Source organism: Streptopelia decaocto (assembly GCF_964273445.1).
Source record: "Streptopelia decaocto genome assembly, chromosome: Z".
In the NCBI taxonomy this organism is placed as follows: Eukaryota; Metazoa; Chordata; class Aves; order Columbiformes; family Columbidae; genus Streptopelia; species Streptopelia decaocto.
In genome coordinates, this window is record NC_138657.1 from 46,318,222 (window position 1) to 46,333,706 (window position 15,485).

Here is a 15,485-nt window from a genome sequence, read left to right on the forward strand (position 1 = left end):
TATTTTTGTGAGGGTAGAGTCACTATATTGTCATTTATTTTGACATAATACAGTTGGTATATGAAAAGCAATTAATACTTTCAGAGAGGTAACCAATCCTTTTAAAAATTATCGGGGTTTTCATGAGTTTAACCATATCTTTGCTTCATCGCAAGGACATTTCTCAATTTGTTACATGATTCATTTGTGCCTAGCTTGCTAGAAATGTCAACGTATGTTGAACTTGTCTGAGAGAATCAAGCTTTCGAATTACAAAAGAGGACAAGGAGGACAGGAGTGCAAACCTTTCCATACAGGTAATGTGTTTAAGAACCTGCCTTAAATCCAGGTGTTTGTAGACCACATAAAGGAGAAAAACAAATGGAACAGTATCACACCACCAGGACTCAATGACATTTGCCCAAGGGCTCTAAAGAAACTGAAGGATATTGCTGACTGACTGATTGCACAACCTCTTTTCAACAGGCCCAAACACCAGAGGAATGCAGAATGGTCAGTATGACATGGATTTTTAAAAGGCTTCCTAAGGAGATGCAGAAGAGGAACTACAGAGCAGTAACCCTGACTTCTGCATTGGGCAAGTTGGTGGAAGCGATCAAAAAGAAAGCAATTAATGGGAGTGTGGATAAATGCTTTCAACTGGGGAAGAATCGGTATGGATATTGTTGACTTCTCTTGACACATGAATCCAATGGCATTCTTGGAAGGAATCAGTAATCATGTGCATTAGAATGGACCTGCTGCTATAGTCTACTTCAATTTTCAAACAATGCTGCTGTGTAACCCTATATTTGGCTGGCTATGCACAGTTGTAGTGCCTCTGCCTCAAAATGTATAAAGTAAGACTTGAAGAGGCATCCAGATGGGTGTGGAAGACTTGGTGCACCTTCTGTATTAGTACCGACCAGCTCAACCAGGACAGTTCAGCCTGGGAAAACAAAAAAGATGCCTGAGAGAAGATGAATAGAAAAGAACTCTTTACTCTCTCTCTGAACACATGAACTCAGGGGCTTCAAATAAAACTAGCAGTATCCCCACTCAGAACAAACACAACTCTCTTCTGCACACAGAGTATGACTAAGCCACACCCATTTTCAGTAGATGTGGTTCACTGACTGGTCCTTGATTCCTGTGAAAAGATCTCATGACTGTATGAGCAAGCATTGCCTTGTAGTATACATACGCAAATGAAATTAATTATGATTGCACAGGCATTCTTCAGATTTCTTAATATTTAAGTGCTTGTATTCACAATCTTTTTTTAAGTTGACTTCCACATTGTACCTAGTAGCTCTGTCACTCTGTGAAGTGGTACATGCTGACCCAGAAACAATTGTCAATGACAGCATTCTGACTTATAAGAAACATACATTGCTCTGCAATACTCCTGCACCATCCCACTGCAGTTTTCATCAGTTTCAGAACTGATTGGCATTTGGGACTTTCCTTCTGCGTGAAAGCTTCCCTCAGCTGTGCTGCTGCTGGAATTTACGAGATGATCAGCACTATTTGTGACCAAGCAGCGCCTCAAAAAATCTATAGTGTAGTAATACCTGTGAATGCAGAAATACTGTCTCCACTTCATGACCTAGACTTAATGGGCATGTCAGAACAGCTTTGTTTTTCAAGTACCAAATCGAGTGGCTTCTTAGAAGTATTTATTTCCGAATCATGATTAAAACTTTTGCAGCTTATCTTCCATAGAAACACGAAACACATGAGAGCAGGACACTAGAAATCTTAGTTGTGCTGAAATATCCTGTCTCTGGAGTATAAAAATATCTGATTTATTTCTAAAATAAGAATATTGTTTATAGTTCAGGTAACATACCAGGAATTTTAAAGGTGGCCAGGTATGTGACCTTTTGTGAGGTCTTTCCCATAATGATGAATTCAGTAATACCGATACTTATAGTCTATCTCTAGCAAGAGATGTCTCTTATTTTTTCTTAGGAAATTGCTAAACTCAGCTGTCTTGTATTGCACAAGAACTGTGATCAAGGTGTGGTTCATCATGTAGGTGCTGGCACAATTTTTTGTGTGGCCTAATCTAAACTATATTTTTTCCCTAATTTTTCAAAATTCCCACAGTTTCTCAGTTCTTAGCACACGCCTGTAAGGGCCATGAGAGCATGCTCTCTCCTGGCCAGGGCTCCAGAACAGCACCAGATAATGCTGCTGATTGCTTCTGACCCAGCCAGTGGCTGTGGGGTGAAGTTCCCAGGCAGAGCCAAACCCTGTGCTGTGGGAGCCACTTTTGGCAAAGGCTCTACTGCCCAGCCCCTCAAGACCCAGCTCCTGCTGCCTCACAGCCCTGCCTGTGCCTGATCATGCTCCCCTTTCATCTGGTCCTGGACGCTGACCCTGGTCAGCTTCTCAACTGGCCCTGGTCTTGCCTTGTCACCATCAACCTGCCTGCCAGTCATGAGGCTGTGTCTGATGCTGGGCTCCTTCGCTGTGCCAGATCCTGACCCCCACCATGCCTTAACGTCCAAGTGTGGCCTTGTCCCCACGGAGGTCCTCGGTGCCCCAAGGCTGTGGGACAGGCCCTGGCTGGCGGTGCCCTGCCCCACTGGTCTGGGTGTCTCCCTCAGCCCCATGGAGCAGCTGACCCCGCCAGTGCCCTGGCTATGCAGTTTTATTCAGATGCTATGTGAGCTGTAGGAGGTCAGCCCTTCTCTTTCAGAGTTTCAAACAGTGCTGCAATACAATGGTCAAATCAATGATAATTAGATAGACTTGGCTTCCTAATACACTCCTCCACGATAAATGTCCACTGTAAATTACTGGTTATTATATGCACTTCAGTAAATGAATCACGTAAGTGAAAGAAGCTTGGATACCACACTAAATCAAACTTTAATGGAAGCATCTCAACTATTTTTTTTCTCAGATTTTGTCAGTGATATAGTCATACTCATGAGCTTTTAATTCAGGCAGCCTTCAAAGATTTTTCCATACTGTGTGGATAGAGAGACTATGATTATCTTGAACTTTACATAAGCATTGCAAATACTGTTGCTATCAGTGAACTATGAATATAGACTTTCAGAATGAAAGAAAATCTAGTTCAGAGATGCTCATGGGTGTAGCTGTTTGATCTCACTGATACTAATGCATTACTTTAAATTGAGTTGTACCTGACCTAGATCTGACAATTCAGGCCCTAGAGGGCTTTTTTTCAGGAAAACAGTAGCAGTATCTCAGATAAAGATTACATGACTTAAACATAGACCAATGATAGCAACTATCAGAAATTTCAAAATTTCAAATTTTAAAATTTACATATTTTACACAAAATCATCTATGTGTGTTGATTTTTACACAGCTTGCTAAAAGTGTATTATTTGCATTAATTTTTTGAATGACTGTATTGTGTTTTCTTAAGTACTGGTATACGAGACAAGATTAACGTGTTTTCCTTTCAGAATATAAAGGCTAAACTGATCTCTCTAGACTCCATTTATAATCAGTGGACAGAAACAGGTAACTCTATCAGATAATTTATCTTAAATGTCTAAAATACGTTGTATTAATTGCCCTGTGTAGTATCCTCAATGAAACTTCAGATGCCTGAGATGAATGTTACATAGGGTGTCCAAAACCATGACCTCACCAAACAGCGCACTGTGTTATCTGCCATATTTACTCACATTTCACAGAAATCAAGGATTAAATGAAAATAATTATTATAGTACCTACTACAGCATAAGCATGCTGAAATGAAATACGAAGGTTGTCATATAAAAGTCATACTCTGGAGAACACTGAAAAGTACGGCCCTATTCCCCTCCTACAACTTCCTCCAAGAAAACTGCAAGTGCAGATACCAGACATGTTAGTTCATTTATTCTTGATAACAACCAGGTGAGATGAAAAGTATGTTAAACCCGCACTTTTACATAGTTGCTTCCCTGACAAAGAACTCTGGCAGAAGCTGTATCTGATAATGAGAAAAATTTGAGGAATAGAACAGGGATTTGCTTCATTTGGAAGTATCCATAAAAATATGTTAATTCTACTGGGATTCGGGCTCTCTAGAAATCCACGTTATTCTTGTTGTTTGCAGCAATAAGTTACTCCTACACATAGAAGAACAGAGACAGGTTTATAACACAGCTATATTTTTTTCAGTTTTTGAATTGACTACATCACCAAATTAATACATCTTTATTTCATAAGTTTAGTTTTATTATCTGTGCTGATTTGTTAAAGACAGGCATCTGCCTGCATACTACTCACAACACAATTTTTGTTAATATGCTTATAGTAGCTTGGGGTACAATGTATAATTCTTCTGTTGATCATGGGCAATGTTTTGCCCATATGTTAGCTCACAGCTTCTCTGTTCTTTTCAGGCCTTTTCAGTAATCCAAGAACGAATTTCTAACTCTGTCTCCTTGCCTACTGACTCCTCTTCTTGTAAAGCAAGCACTGTTAACAAAATTTTCTGGCTTAATAGACTTTGGTAGGTACAGCGCATTAACTGAATTTGGTCTTTAGGATCTCTCTGCCCTTTCTATCTCTCAAAGGAGGTAACAGTGTTATTTAAAGATGCAGACATCTGACTTCCACAAAAAAAACCCAACAACCAACCAACCAAAACCCGCAAAACAACAACAACGACAAAAACAAAAACACAGAAAACCCCAAACAAACAAACCAAAAAAAAACCCACCCCCACACAAATCCCGCCACCCTTCATTTAGAAACTTGAAGATTTAGGGTGCAAGTCCAGACCTCTTCTGATATCTGAACTTAAGCATAACCCAAAATGACTCATACTCTGAACTAAACTCAAAGCCAGTTTTCATAAATATTCAAGAACCTGATATCTCATTTTCTTTTCCACTTCAATTCCAGCACAAGAAACTTGGACATATTCCATGGAACTATCACTTTCCTTTAGACTGACAGGATAAAATGAATTAAAAATTATGTGGCTTTAACAGCCATCTCTATTTTTAATCCTGTAACCCCAAGATGGGATTTATTTTCTGGCACTAGTATCTAGTGGATGTTTTTGTTGGGTTTTTTTTTCACTTTTGCTTTCATTTAGAAGTATAAACTTAACATGAACCTGACAACCCACCAATGATTCATGACATGCTACATTGCTTCAAGTTCTCTGATCCGATTAGTTGATGGATTGATACTTAACTACACACACACAAACACACACAAAAGCTCTACAGTTCTAACTACATCTTTAGGATTCTGGGGTTACAGAATATCCAAGTTTAGGACCATTTCCTTTGCTACACTTCGGTACCATAGATATAAAGTGTTCTGGGTTGCTTTCCTATTTTTTTCTGTTGATCGCAGCAACCTCTATCTACTGTTGTCTAGCACAAGACTAAGTACATAAATAAGTGACATTTTAATATTAAATTATTAATTGCTCAGACCCAACATAAAAAGGGAAGTCATTATTGTTAAAGGTCATTTGTATTTGTGGTTGCCAATCCTTAAACAGAGCAGGTTAGTCCCTCAATTGCAGACGTGTAAAACTGCTTTTTAAATTGTTGTCTCTATACTTCTACTTACTGAAGGTCCCCTGGACTGGCCTTCCTCCTGAAAGGTAAATGTTGCTAAAATGGCTCCTAACAAATGCTGTTTAAATCCACAACACTGTAAACTGCCCATTGTGAGAAATGTTTTCCTCTTCAGAGTGTGGAGAACATGATTACTCAGCAATATAGTCAACATCATTGACAAATAATCTATTTTCCATGCATTTACTTAAAACTTATGGCAATAAAAAACTGTTCACAGTGAGTTGTAGAAGTGCCTCTGTGAAAGCACTTCTGAAAAAGGTCCCTCTTACAATAAACATCTGAAGATACGAACCAATAGCTAAAGTTTTCGTGGTGGATGAATCTCCCTTAGAACATGCTACAACTTGTTAGAGTGTATAGTATCCTCAGCTTGATCACCTTGTTCATTTGTGAAGCTACTGAATTAGATCTTCTGTCATTTCATGTCACGCAGTAGGTTTTGGGGTCTTTCTGGCATGTGGTCTTACTTTTACTGATTGTGTGCAGAAATGGACTTGTGCACGTGTCACACATTTAATGCAATGGTAGACTGATCGCTATCTGAACACACTCTGAAAAACTAAACTATAAATAGTACAACAGCAATCTTCAGATGAGTGACAGGCCAGCAGGCTGAAAAGACAATAAAGGAGATTATTTTAGTGGCTATGTTAAGGACCATAGTCTAGCCTGCTACTTTTATGCTACCACAGAATACCATTCACCCTTACTCAGTGAACTCCACAGCAGGCACACAAGCACATCCTGTGTTTCCTCAAGGCACAACAGGAGAGAAAGGAGAGGTCACAGCGAGGGTGAATTCCTACTGATGTTTAGTGGCATATGCTTCCTTATGCCACAACTTAGAGCAGCTACAGCCTTGTCTCTGGAGAATGATAATTAGTTATTATTTTTCCACCTTTCTTCTATCTCCTTACCCTGTGCAAGGCAGATTATCTCTAGAGCTTGATACAGTGACTTGCTCTCCTTTTCACGGAGGCAGATGATACATAAGCCAAAGTTTCTTTCTTCGCGTGCAGTGCAGCAGGTGTTCAGCCCCAGGGGCTAGAGAGGAGCTATAGCTGCAAAAGTGCTGTAGCTGCTACTTGAAACGCTCTTATCATAACTCCAAGCTGGTCAGGATCACGCTGCTGGGGCAGATACTCTCCTTTTTTCTGGGGAGATAATTCTGACATAATTCTGACTGCAGCGCTTCAGCACAAAGGTGCAGCTCCAAGTCAAATGCATATGTTCACTTTACTACCTCAAGGAACCAAGGGACTGCAAATAGTATATAAACACTGCTGTTGTTTACTTTTCTTAAAGTTGTTTGGATGTGGCTTGTTTATGATTTCTTCAACAGAAATTCTTTAGGAAACAGTGAATAGGAAAATATAAACAGAAGTGCTATCTCATACCTTCCTTCTCTTTTCATTCTTCTTGAATAAGATGCACAGTAAGGTTAATTTGCTTTCAACATTAGTTGCTTTTGTTACAACTCTCCACCTGACACACAAGCGAATCATAGAATGTCTTGAGGTGGAAGAGACCTTTGAGATCATCTAGTTCCAATCCCCCTGCCATGGGCAGGGACACCTTTCCCTAGACCAGGTTGCTCAAAGCCCCAGCCAACCTGCCCTTGAACACTTCTAGGAATGGGACATCCACAGCTTCCCTGGGCAGCCTGTTCCAGTGTCTCACCGCCCTCACGACAAAGAATTTCTTCCTTGTATCTTATCTAAATCCACCCTCTTTCAGTTTAAAAACATTACTTCTTGTCCTGTCACTACAGGCCTTGGTAAAAAGTCTCTCTACATCTTTATAAGCAAGCTCACCTTCTATATTGAAAGGCTGTAATGAAGTCTTCCTAGAGTCTTCTTTTCTTCAGGCTGAACACCACCAAGTCTCTCTGCCTCTCCTCATAGGAGAGATGCTCCAGCCATTTCACCATTTTTGTGGTCTCCTCTGGCTCCTCTCCAACAGGTCCTTGTCTTTCCTGTGCTGAGAGATCCAGAGCTGGATGCGGTGCTCCAGGTGAAGCCTCACCAGAGTGGAGTAGAAGGGGAAAATCACCTCTGTCAACCTGCTGGTTGCACTTCTTTTGATGCAGCCCAGGATCCAATTGACTTTCTGTGAGTGCACATTGACAGCTGCGGTGCTCCGGGTGGAGCCTCACCAGAGCGGAGTAGAAGGGGAAAATCACCTCTGTCAACCTGCTGGTCGCACTTCTTTTGATGCAGCCCAGGATGCAATTGACTTTCTGTGAGTGCACGTTGACAGCTCATGTCCAGTTTTTCATTCACCGGTAGCCCCAAGTCCTTCTCAGCTCTCAATCCCTTCATCCCCCATCTGTATCGATAATGGGGACTGTTTCAACGCAGCTGCAGTACCTCATATTTGGCCTTGTTGAACTTCATGAGGTTCACATGGGCCCACTCCTCAAGATGTGAAGGTCCTCCTGGATGGCATCCCATTCCTCTGGAGATACAGCTACACCCCTCAGCTTGCTGTCATCTGCAAACTTGCTGAGAGAGCACTCAATCCTGCTGTCTGTGTCATTGATGAAGATATTAAAAAGTATTAGTCCCAGTACAGACCTTTAAGGAACACCACTCAGGTTTCCATTTGGACACTGAGTCATTGACTAGAACTCTTTGACATGACCATCCTGACAATTCCTTCTCCATCAAACAGTCCATCCATCAAACCCAAATCTCTCAATGTTACAGGTGAGAATATTGTGAGAGACTGTATCAAAGGCCTTTTACGAAGTCCAGATAGATGACATCCATATGTCTTCCCTTGTCCACGGATTGAATGACTCCATTGTAGAAGGGCACTAGGTTAGTCAGGACGAAGCTAAAGGTGATTGAATTTACAAAAATATTACCAAGAACTATTGTCTTTCAAAAATCCATAATCAGCATAATACATAATATGATTTTGTAAAATATACCATTTAAAGCAGCTAATATTAGTTCACTCTGCCAGTTTTCATTATATTGGTCAAACTCCTATCAACTTGTATTTAGCTGTTCATGATCATGGTTTGTTGATACCATTTCCTGGCTCTTGAAATGGAACAGGGATATTCAAATCCCAGAAAAAATTAATTACTAAAATAAGCAGTACAAACAAAATCAAACCACAAATGCACAGACTCAGCTACTGAACAGTATGTACTGGCTTTCCTAAATATCTGTTTAACACCTGCAGTTTGACAGCAACTTGTGACAGACTCTAGAATGAGCTCTGTCCAAAAGAAGTGAGAGAAGGCTTGGCAAGGCAATTTGTTACTAACAAGGGGGCAGAACTTGTCTAGGCCCAAATGAGAACAGAAAGCTGTAAAACACTGCAGGTCAAATGAATAAGACTAAAAAAATAATTTGATGACCACTTTGCAAAAGATGCTCAAACTAGTAGTAAAAGCATCTTCATATACATCAAAAGAAAGAAGTTAGCTACAAATCTAGTGAGATTGCTTAATGACAAAACTCTAAAGGGGCCGTGTCAAGGATGGCAAGGCTAGCACAATGAAGCTCAAAGAGTTGTCTGCTCTAGACTGTGGTTGGGGTGCTGGGGATTCATAACCCCACACCTGCTTCTTGCTGAGGAGGCCACAGGAACTATATCCACTTGAAGTAACTTTATAAGAAATACGAGCCCAAGTAGGGAAGTGAAATACAGGGTGCACAAACCTGTCACCTGGAAGTGGAAGCCAGAAGTGAAGAAGGACCTCAGCTATCAAACTGCAGAACTATGGGTTGCGACACAAAACCAGTCCTTACGGCTGGGAGCCAGCCACCAAAGTACCTCTGCCAGCACAGGGCACGTTGGTGCCCTCTGACCGACCTCTCTCCCTGTGAAGCTGAACCGTTTGTGGCAAAACTCACTCAGAACAGGGGCTAATGCAGTCAGAGGGGGCAGAATGTACCTTCTGTGAAAGGAAACTGCTCCCTGAGGGTTCAAATAAACACAGACAAAGGGGATACATCTCATGTTTTCCTCCAGCTTCTGTACTCGTCTACGCGTGGGTACACCGAGGTTTCTGCCAGGGCACGTGGTGTTGGGCATAGTATGGGTATAAACTGGAACACAGGAGGTTCCATTTAAATATGAGAATAAACTTCTTCATGGTGAGGGTGACAGACCACTGGAACAGGCTGCCAAGGGGGGTTGTCGAGTCTCTTTCTCTGGAGACATTCAAAACCCACCTGGACACATTCCTGTGTAACCTCAATCGAGGTGTTCCTGCTCCGGTGAGGGGATTGGACTCGATGATCTTTCGAGGTCCCTTCCAATCCCTGACATTCTGTGATTCTGTGTGATTCTGTGTTTCCAGCCGTCCCTCCTACACCTGACAGTACATGACTCTCCGGTCCAGCGGGCTACCCCTCGGGAAGAACCTCTCTTCGCTGCACCCACTCCGACACCACTCCGGGCCCTGTGAGCTCAGCGCGGCCCATGGCGTGCGGCCCACGGCACGCCGCCCGCCCCGCCCCGCCTCGGTGCACGGGAAGGGCGGGAAGGGCCGCAAGGGCCGCAAGGGCCGCAACCCCGCAGCCCAGGCCCCGGAGCCCGCGCGTGTGCCGGCACGGGAGGTGTGCACCACGGGCAGAGGGCGGAAGAGCTCCCGCCTCCGCGCATGCGCGTCGCCGCTGCTGCGGCCGGGATCTCCCCGCTGCGCCTGCGCGTTTCCCTCTTCCCTCAGGCAAGATGGCGGCCGGGAGATCAGTCCGGGGAAGGGAGTGAAGGGGTGGCCAGGGAGCCGGGCTGGCGGGGACAGGACCCCGCCGCCGCGGCTAAGGTGTGCCTGAGGGAGGTGGCTGCTGGGCAGGTTCTGAGCCTGCGCAGGAGCTGGGGAGGAGGCCGGGACTGCCGGAGCCTGCCGCGGGGATGAGGAGCTGGGGAGACGGGACAGGGACCGGCCCTCGCCGGTGAGGAGGGGGCTGGCTGTCCCCTATGCGCGCCCAGCGGCTGCCCCTTCACGCCGCCCCGGGGAGGAGGCGCAGCTCGCGGGTCCGCGCCGGTGGCAGCAGCGGCGGGAGGCGGCGGAGGAGTCGCGGCGGCGCAGCCGGGCGGGGAGCGGAAGGCAGACAGGTGAGTGCCTGTCGGCCGGAGCGCTGGCCCCAGGTGGACCCGCTCCGCACCGGGCCCTTCGCGCCCAGTTTCTCGGCCAGCACCCGCTAGTGGCCGCCCCGGGCAGGTTTCAGCTCGGCATCTGCCTGGAGAAGGCTTGTGTGCGTTTCTCCCCGAGGGTGCCCGCCCCTCGGCCCTGCCGCCTGGCCGGGGGGTCGCCGCGCCGGGACGAGGCTGAATCCCGTCCGTGCTGCCCCCCACTCGGAAGGAGCCAGGTCTAGTGGGTGTTACTCAAAGCCAGTAGTGACGCTTTTTTTGTGTGTGTGGTTTTTTTTTTTTTTTTTTTTTAATAGTGTAATATGATTTAATTTAGTGGTTTTGGTCTTCATAATCTGCCAGGAAGCATTCAGATACTTGATAACTAAAACACCACTGGAATATGAAGACAATAGGGTCAAGGCCTAGGGACTAGGTTTTGGGAAGAGCTCAGCTTCTGTCTTCTATGAAAAGATATTTAAAGGCCAGGTCCTGCAAAGACCTTCTTTTCTAACTGTTGGATGAGTCTTTAACTTCAAAACTCAGTATTAGCAGGGCTTATTTCTTCTGTCATATGCCCTCTCTGACCTCTTGTAATGAGGGGTGGATCCCTCAGTGGCCATTCATAGGTTCAGAAGTGATTGAATGTAAAGTAAAAGAGTTCAGATTTCTGTAATGTCAGCTTCATTATGTAACTGCAGAGTAGTGGAGAAGTGAAGATACAAGTGTACTAAACTATAGAACTGACTTGTTGCTTTGCTCCCCCTGCATAATAACTATAAACACTATGATGCTAGTAACCTGTAAAACAGGGAAGACAAGACAAGCCTTTTGGTAAAGCTGTGATAGAAAATTTTAACTTTCTGTAAAACAAAACAAGGTTTTGCAGAAACTGTTTTGATGTACTTTCTTCTACCAGCTACTGATTGAATAAGAGGAGATTTTTCCATGTAATAGTGGAGAAGCACAGACTTGAAAGTTGTACTTCAGGAGTACTGCTAACATTTTGGTAAGTTAAGGCTGTGGTAAGATTTAAGTAAGATTAGGTCAGTAATTGAAATGTAGAGAAATGGAACCTTTTTCCTATTCAGTTGCTGCAGTCTTTTTTTTTTTTTTTTTAACCAGGTTTAAAAAAGTTGTATGCCAGATGCATTCATCCGGTCCTGAGCACTCACGAAATAGTAGGCCTAAACTGAACGTTGTGAGATCATTGTTATCCCTCAGCTTCAACTTCCTTGATTTTTTTTTTTTTTTTTTTTTTTTTTTTTTTTTTTTTTTGCCTTTTCATTATGGCAAAGGCTCTTTATAGAATTGTTCTGCTTGGTGAGAAAGACCCTGCAAATACTTGCTCTCCTTGGATGCTTCAGGTTTCAAAAAAATTATTTTAATTATTTGGTAAAAGGTATTTATACTTAGTGGTATAGAGGAAAGGAGGGGAAAGAAAAAAAAACACAACAAAAAAAGCCACCACAAACAAAAAACCCGTGGAAATCCAAATGTTGATATAGCCGATGTAATATTTTTTCATTTTAAAATAATGCAGTAGGAAACACTATTGAGCATAACAACATGTCTTACCATGTGTGCTCTTTCCATGCAATGAAATCCATGCTCAAGTGTGTTAAGTTTTGATACCTAGGCATCTGTTGCACAAAATGTTTGTCAAGTAACTAACATCTCAACTATAGTTTCTTTGGAATGTACAATGAATACCATCAACAATGTGCTTGTGCCACTGTGGGCAGAAAGTTTCTGATGCTCTCTTTTGGTCTATATTAGTGTTAAACTACTAGCTGTTGGCCCCAATGAACACCTGCATTTTTTTATTTACAATAGTTGTTTTATTGTAGTTAACTTCCTTTGTTTGTTTCAAACAGCTCAGTAACAATGAACAGAAATATTTTATGATAGCAAGTTGTTCTGAAATATCATGAGTGGTAAGTGGAAGCATCATACTGATTTAGGATGGCATGCATCTTGTTTCCCCTTTCAAACTATGCTGTAGAGGTTGTTTCATAGCACTATACAATACAAATAAATTAGTTCTGTGGTCTTCTCTCATACTATCTGAAACCCTGAGTAAGAATCCTTGTGGGTTTTTTGGTGCCTCAAATATTCTCCTTTGAGTTGTCTCAATTTAATTTGGACAGTAGAAAGCAATGCGTCTTTTTCTTTCTTTTGTATTAGGTTACCATGTTTTCACAGGATAATTTTTAGTAACTCATAGGATGGTGATGGAATAAGCAATGGCTTAATGGACTGAAATTATGTAGCTAACCAGCTTGGTGAATAAAATATACATACACTGCTAACTTTTCCTTTTTTAATGAGAGTATCAATATTATGAATGTTAAAAAGAAAAAAGAAGTGTATCAAGTGTATTAGCTTAGCTTTTGATGAAGGTTCTACTGTAAGCTTAAAAATGCAGTATGACTGTACTAAATAAATGAATATGGACTCAGCTGAGAATCTGGTAGTTGTCTTTAAATAGATCTTCTAGTTTCCTGTTCAAGTTCATAGCATTTTCATCATGCATTTATTACCACTATTAGCAAAGCAAACCCACTTTTACTGTTAAGTCTTAACTTTGACTCCTTCAGATTCACATACCCATCTCCTAGTGTTTTGATATTTACTATCCCACACTGTTGGGATTTTGATCGTAATTAACTTAAATTATGATTACAACTATGACTTCATTAAAATAACCTGTGATGGTGATTTCAATGGCAAATCATGCTATGCTGTTTTAGAACTTGAGTTGTTGGGTGGCTGCCATTCAGTTTTTGTTGAAAATGTGCATCTTTTTGCATCAGTTGTAGCTGGATGGTAAAGCCACTAGGCAGTAAGCACTTACTCAAAATATTGGAGGTCTATATTTAGCATGGATGTTATGTTTCAGTAGAGATTATGGGAGGGGTAGGTAGTTGGCAAAAAAGGCTGAAAAAAACAATAGTTGTTTTTGTTATGTCCATGTGCTACTGTAACAGTATCTCTGATACTGCTTGCTGGTCATGGTCACAAGGCTAGTCTAGTATAGGTGTTAGTATGTAGTGTTAAGTTAATGGTTGGACTCAATGATCCTAAAGGTCTTTTCCAACTAAAATGATTCTGTGATTCTATATGCTAATTTGAATTGACTGCTAAAGATTAATTGGGTTCCATAAGTATGGTCATTTGTGTCTTTAGTAGAGGATAATTGCTTTCATGTTAGTCATCACTACTGGAAATGAGAAATTTTAAAGCCATGAATGCTTTTTGAGATCAGAGAGAATTTATTTTGCCATTACTTCAGTGTGCATTTTCAGAAGATGAGAAATAAAATTTGGTTGACAAGAATATCTTTTGAATTAGTAAATACAGTTGTATTAGAGAGCACAAGTACTTTGACTTCTCTGTGGAAGTGGTAAACTAAAACCCTGAAGTTTGAGGATCAATAACATTTCAAGGGTATCTTTCATAAATGTGGTGGTATTCCTTGGGGGTGCACTTTAACCACAAATTGATAGAATATTAATCTCTAATGGAAGAAGAGACCTCACTCACATAGACTTTATAGTTCAAAATAAAAATAATTCAGGCTTGTGTGAAATAGTAAAATGATACCTCTCTTAATGTTGTGATTTTTTTGGGAATACATGAACTTTTTTTTTCTTACCCTGTAATAGAACTCTGGTGATACAGTAATGCATCACTTAACTTTGAGTGAAAATTGTTTGTTTTTTCTGGAAATTAGATAACAATTAAAAGCTTCCTTATTTGTGCAGTTAATGGTATGAGTGTTGATTGCTTTAAATAGATTCTGAAACATGCTGAGTTTCACAGAACTGAATTTGGCTGTTACTAGATTGGCCTTTTTGTAGTAACTGGCATGGGGAGGGAACTGGAAGGAAACTAGGACTTCTCATTGTTGTATGACAAGAGTGCAAAGAAATCATGAAAGCATAAATTGTGTGAGTTGGCTCTCCCTTTATTGATGGAAAAAGGTTCTCAGGATCACATGAGCTTTTTCTCCTCTCGGAAAGCCCTGCTATGGAGATCCCACATTGCTGCTGTTCTTCTATTTAAATAACTTCAGCTAAGAATCTCTTTAGAACTGAGCAATAATTTTTCTTATATAATAGTATTAAAAATCCAATATAACACACAAACTTTATACAGCTATTAAGTTACATTACTCAAATATGCCTACTTCATCTCATTGTTCTTTTTACTTCAAGCTACTTGAGTAATATATTGGATTTTATGACTTGTTTGTGCTTTGCTTCTATTTCTTGGAGTAAGATTTTTTTTTTTTTTTTCCATACTATAAGTTGAAATTCAGTTGATCAATGAGAAGCATTTCCCTCAAGCCCGCTCTGGCTTGTTTTGTTATGGGCTCTACTGGAGTTTTTGTTTGAGTTGCAGACTCCCTGTTTAGGTAGTGGGATGACTTCTGTATAACAAAATTATTTGAATGCCTGAGTAAGCATGTCAGAATAGAACTTACAGCTGTCACTGTATATGCTAAAGAGGATTCCTGCTCCTTGTTTTAGTTTGTCTCCTGATGTGTGATTAGTTTGGTTTTGGGGTTTGTTTTTGTTGTGTTGTTTGTTTTGTTATACAGGAGTATTTTTCATAACTGATTTTTGGGAATATGGAAATGTAAGTATTCGTTTTAATAAAATATGAGGTAGACTGAGGCTCTGGTTATATGAGTAAGAAACTAAGTTCAAACATGGTGGTGAAAATAAAAGTACTGTAATATTAAATTTATCTCAGTAGCTGTAGTGGAAGTTACTCATCAGATTGTCTTTGCAAGATTTTTTTGTGACAAAGGTCCTGGCAATATCT

At 41.3% G+C, this 15,485-nt stretch overlaps 1 protein-coding gene and 1 long non-coding RNA gene across 11 annotated transcripts in view; one reads left to right on the forward strand and one right to left on the reverse strand.

Moving 5' to 3' along the window:
- Positions 1 to 109: 109 nt before the first annotated feature.
- LOC309451097 lies at positions 110 to 9,928 on the reverse strand. Of its 2 annotated transcripts, none has more exons than XR_014186176.1 (3): positions 9,752 to 9,928; positions 7,373 to 8,396; positions 110 to 928 (listed from the first exon to the last, which is right to left on the reverse strand). It is a non-coding gene; the product is annotated as an uncharacterized lncRNA (long non-coding RNA). The 2 variants fall into 2 exon arrangements; XR_014186177.1 differs by lacking the exon at positions 110 to 928 and adding an exon at positions 5,227 to 6,170.
- A 339-nt stretch (positions 9,929 to 10,267) lies between these two features.
- APC (APC regulator of WNT signaling pathway) overlaps positions 10,268 to 15,485 on the forward strand; it is a 108,729-nt gene continuing 103,511 nt past the window's right edge. For 4 of the 9 annotated variants that reach the window (XM_082074392.1, XM_082074399.1, XM_082074401.1 and 1 more), the window contains exon 1: positions 10,268 to 10,637. In XM_082074392.1, the coding sequence (XP_081930518.1) occupies positions 10,500 to 10,637 (138 nt within the window). In that variant the 5' untranslated portion in view covers positions 10,268 to 10,499. Of the gene's footprint in view, positions 10,638 to 11,648; positions 11,662 to 15,485 lie in introns of those variants that run through there. The other 5 variants (XM_082074395.1, XM_082074400.1, XM_082074402.1 and 2 more) reach the window with 2 other exon arrangements.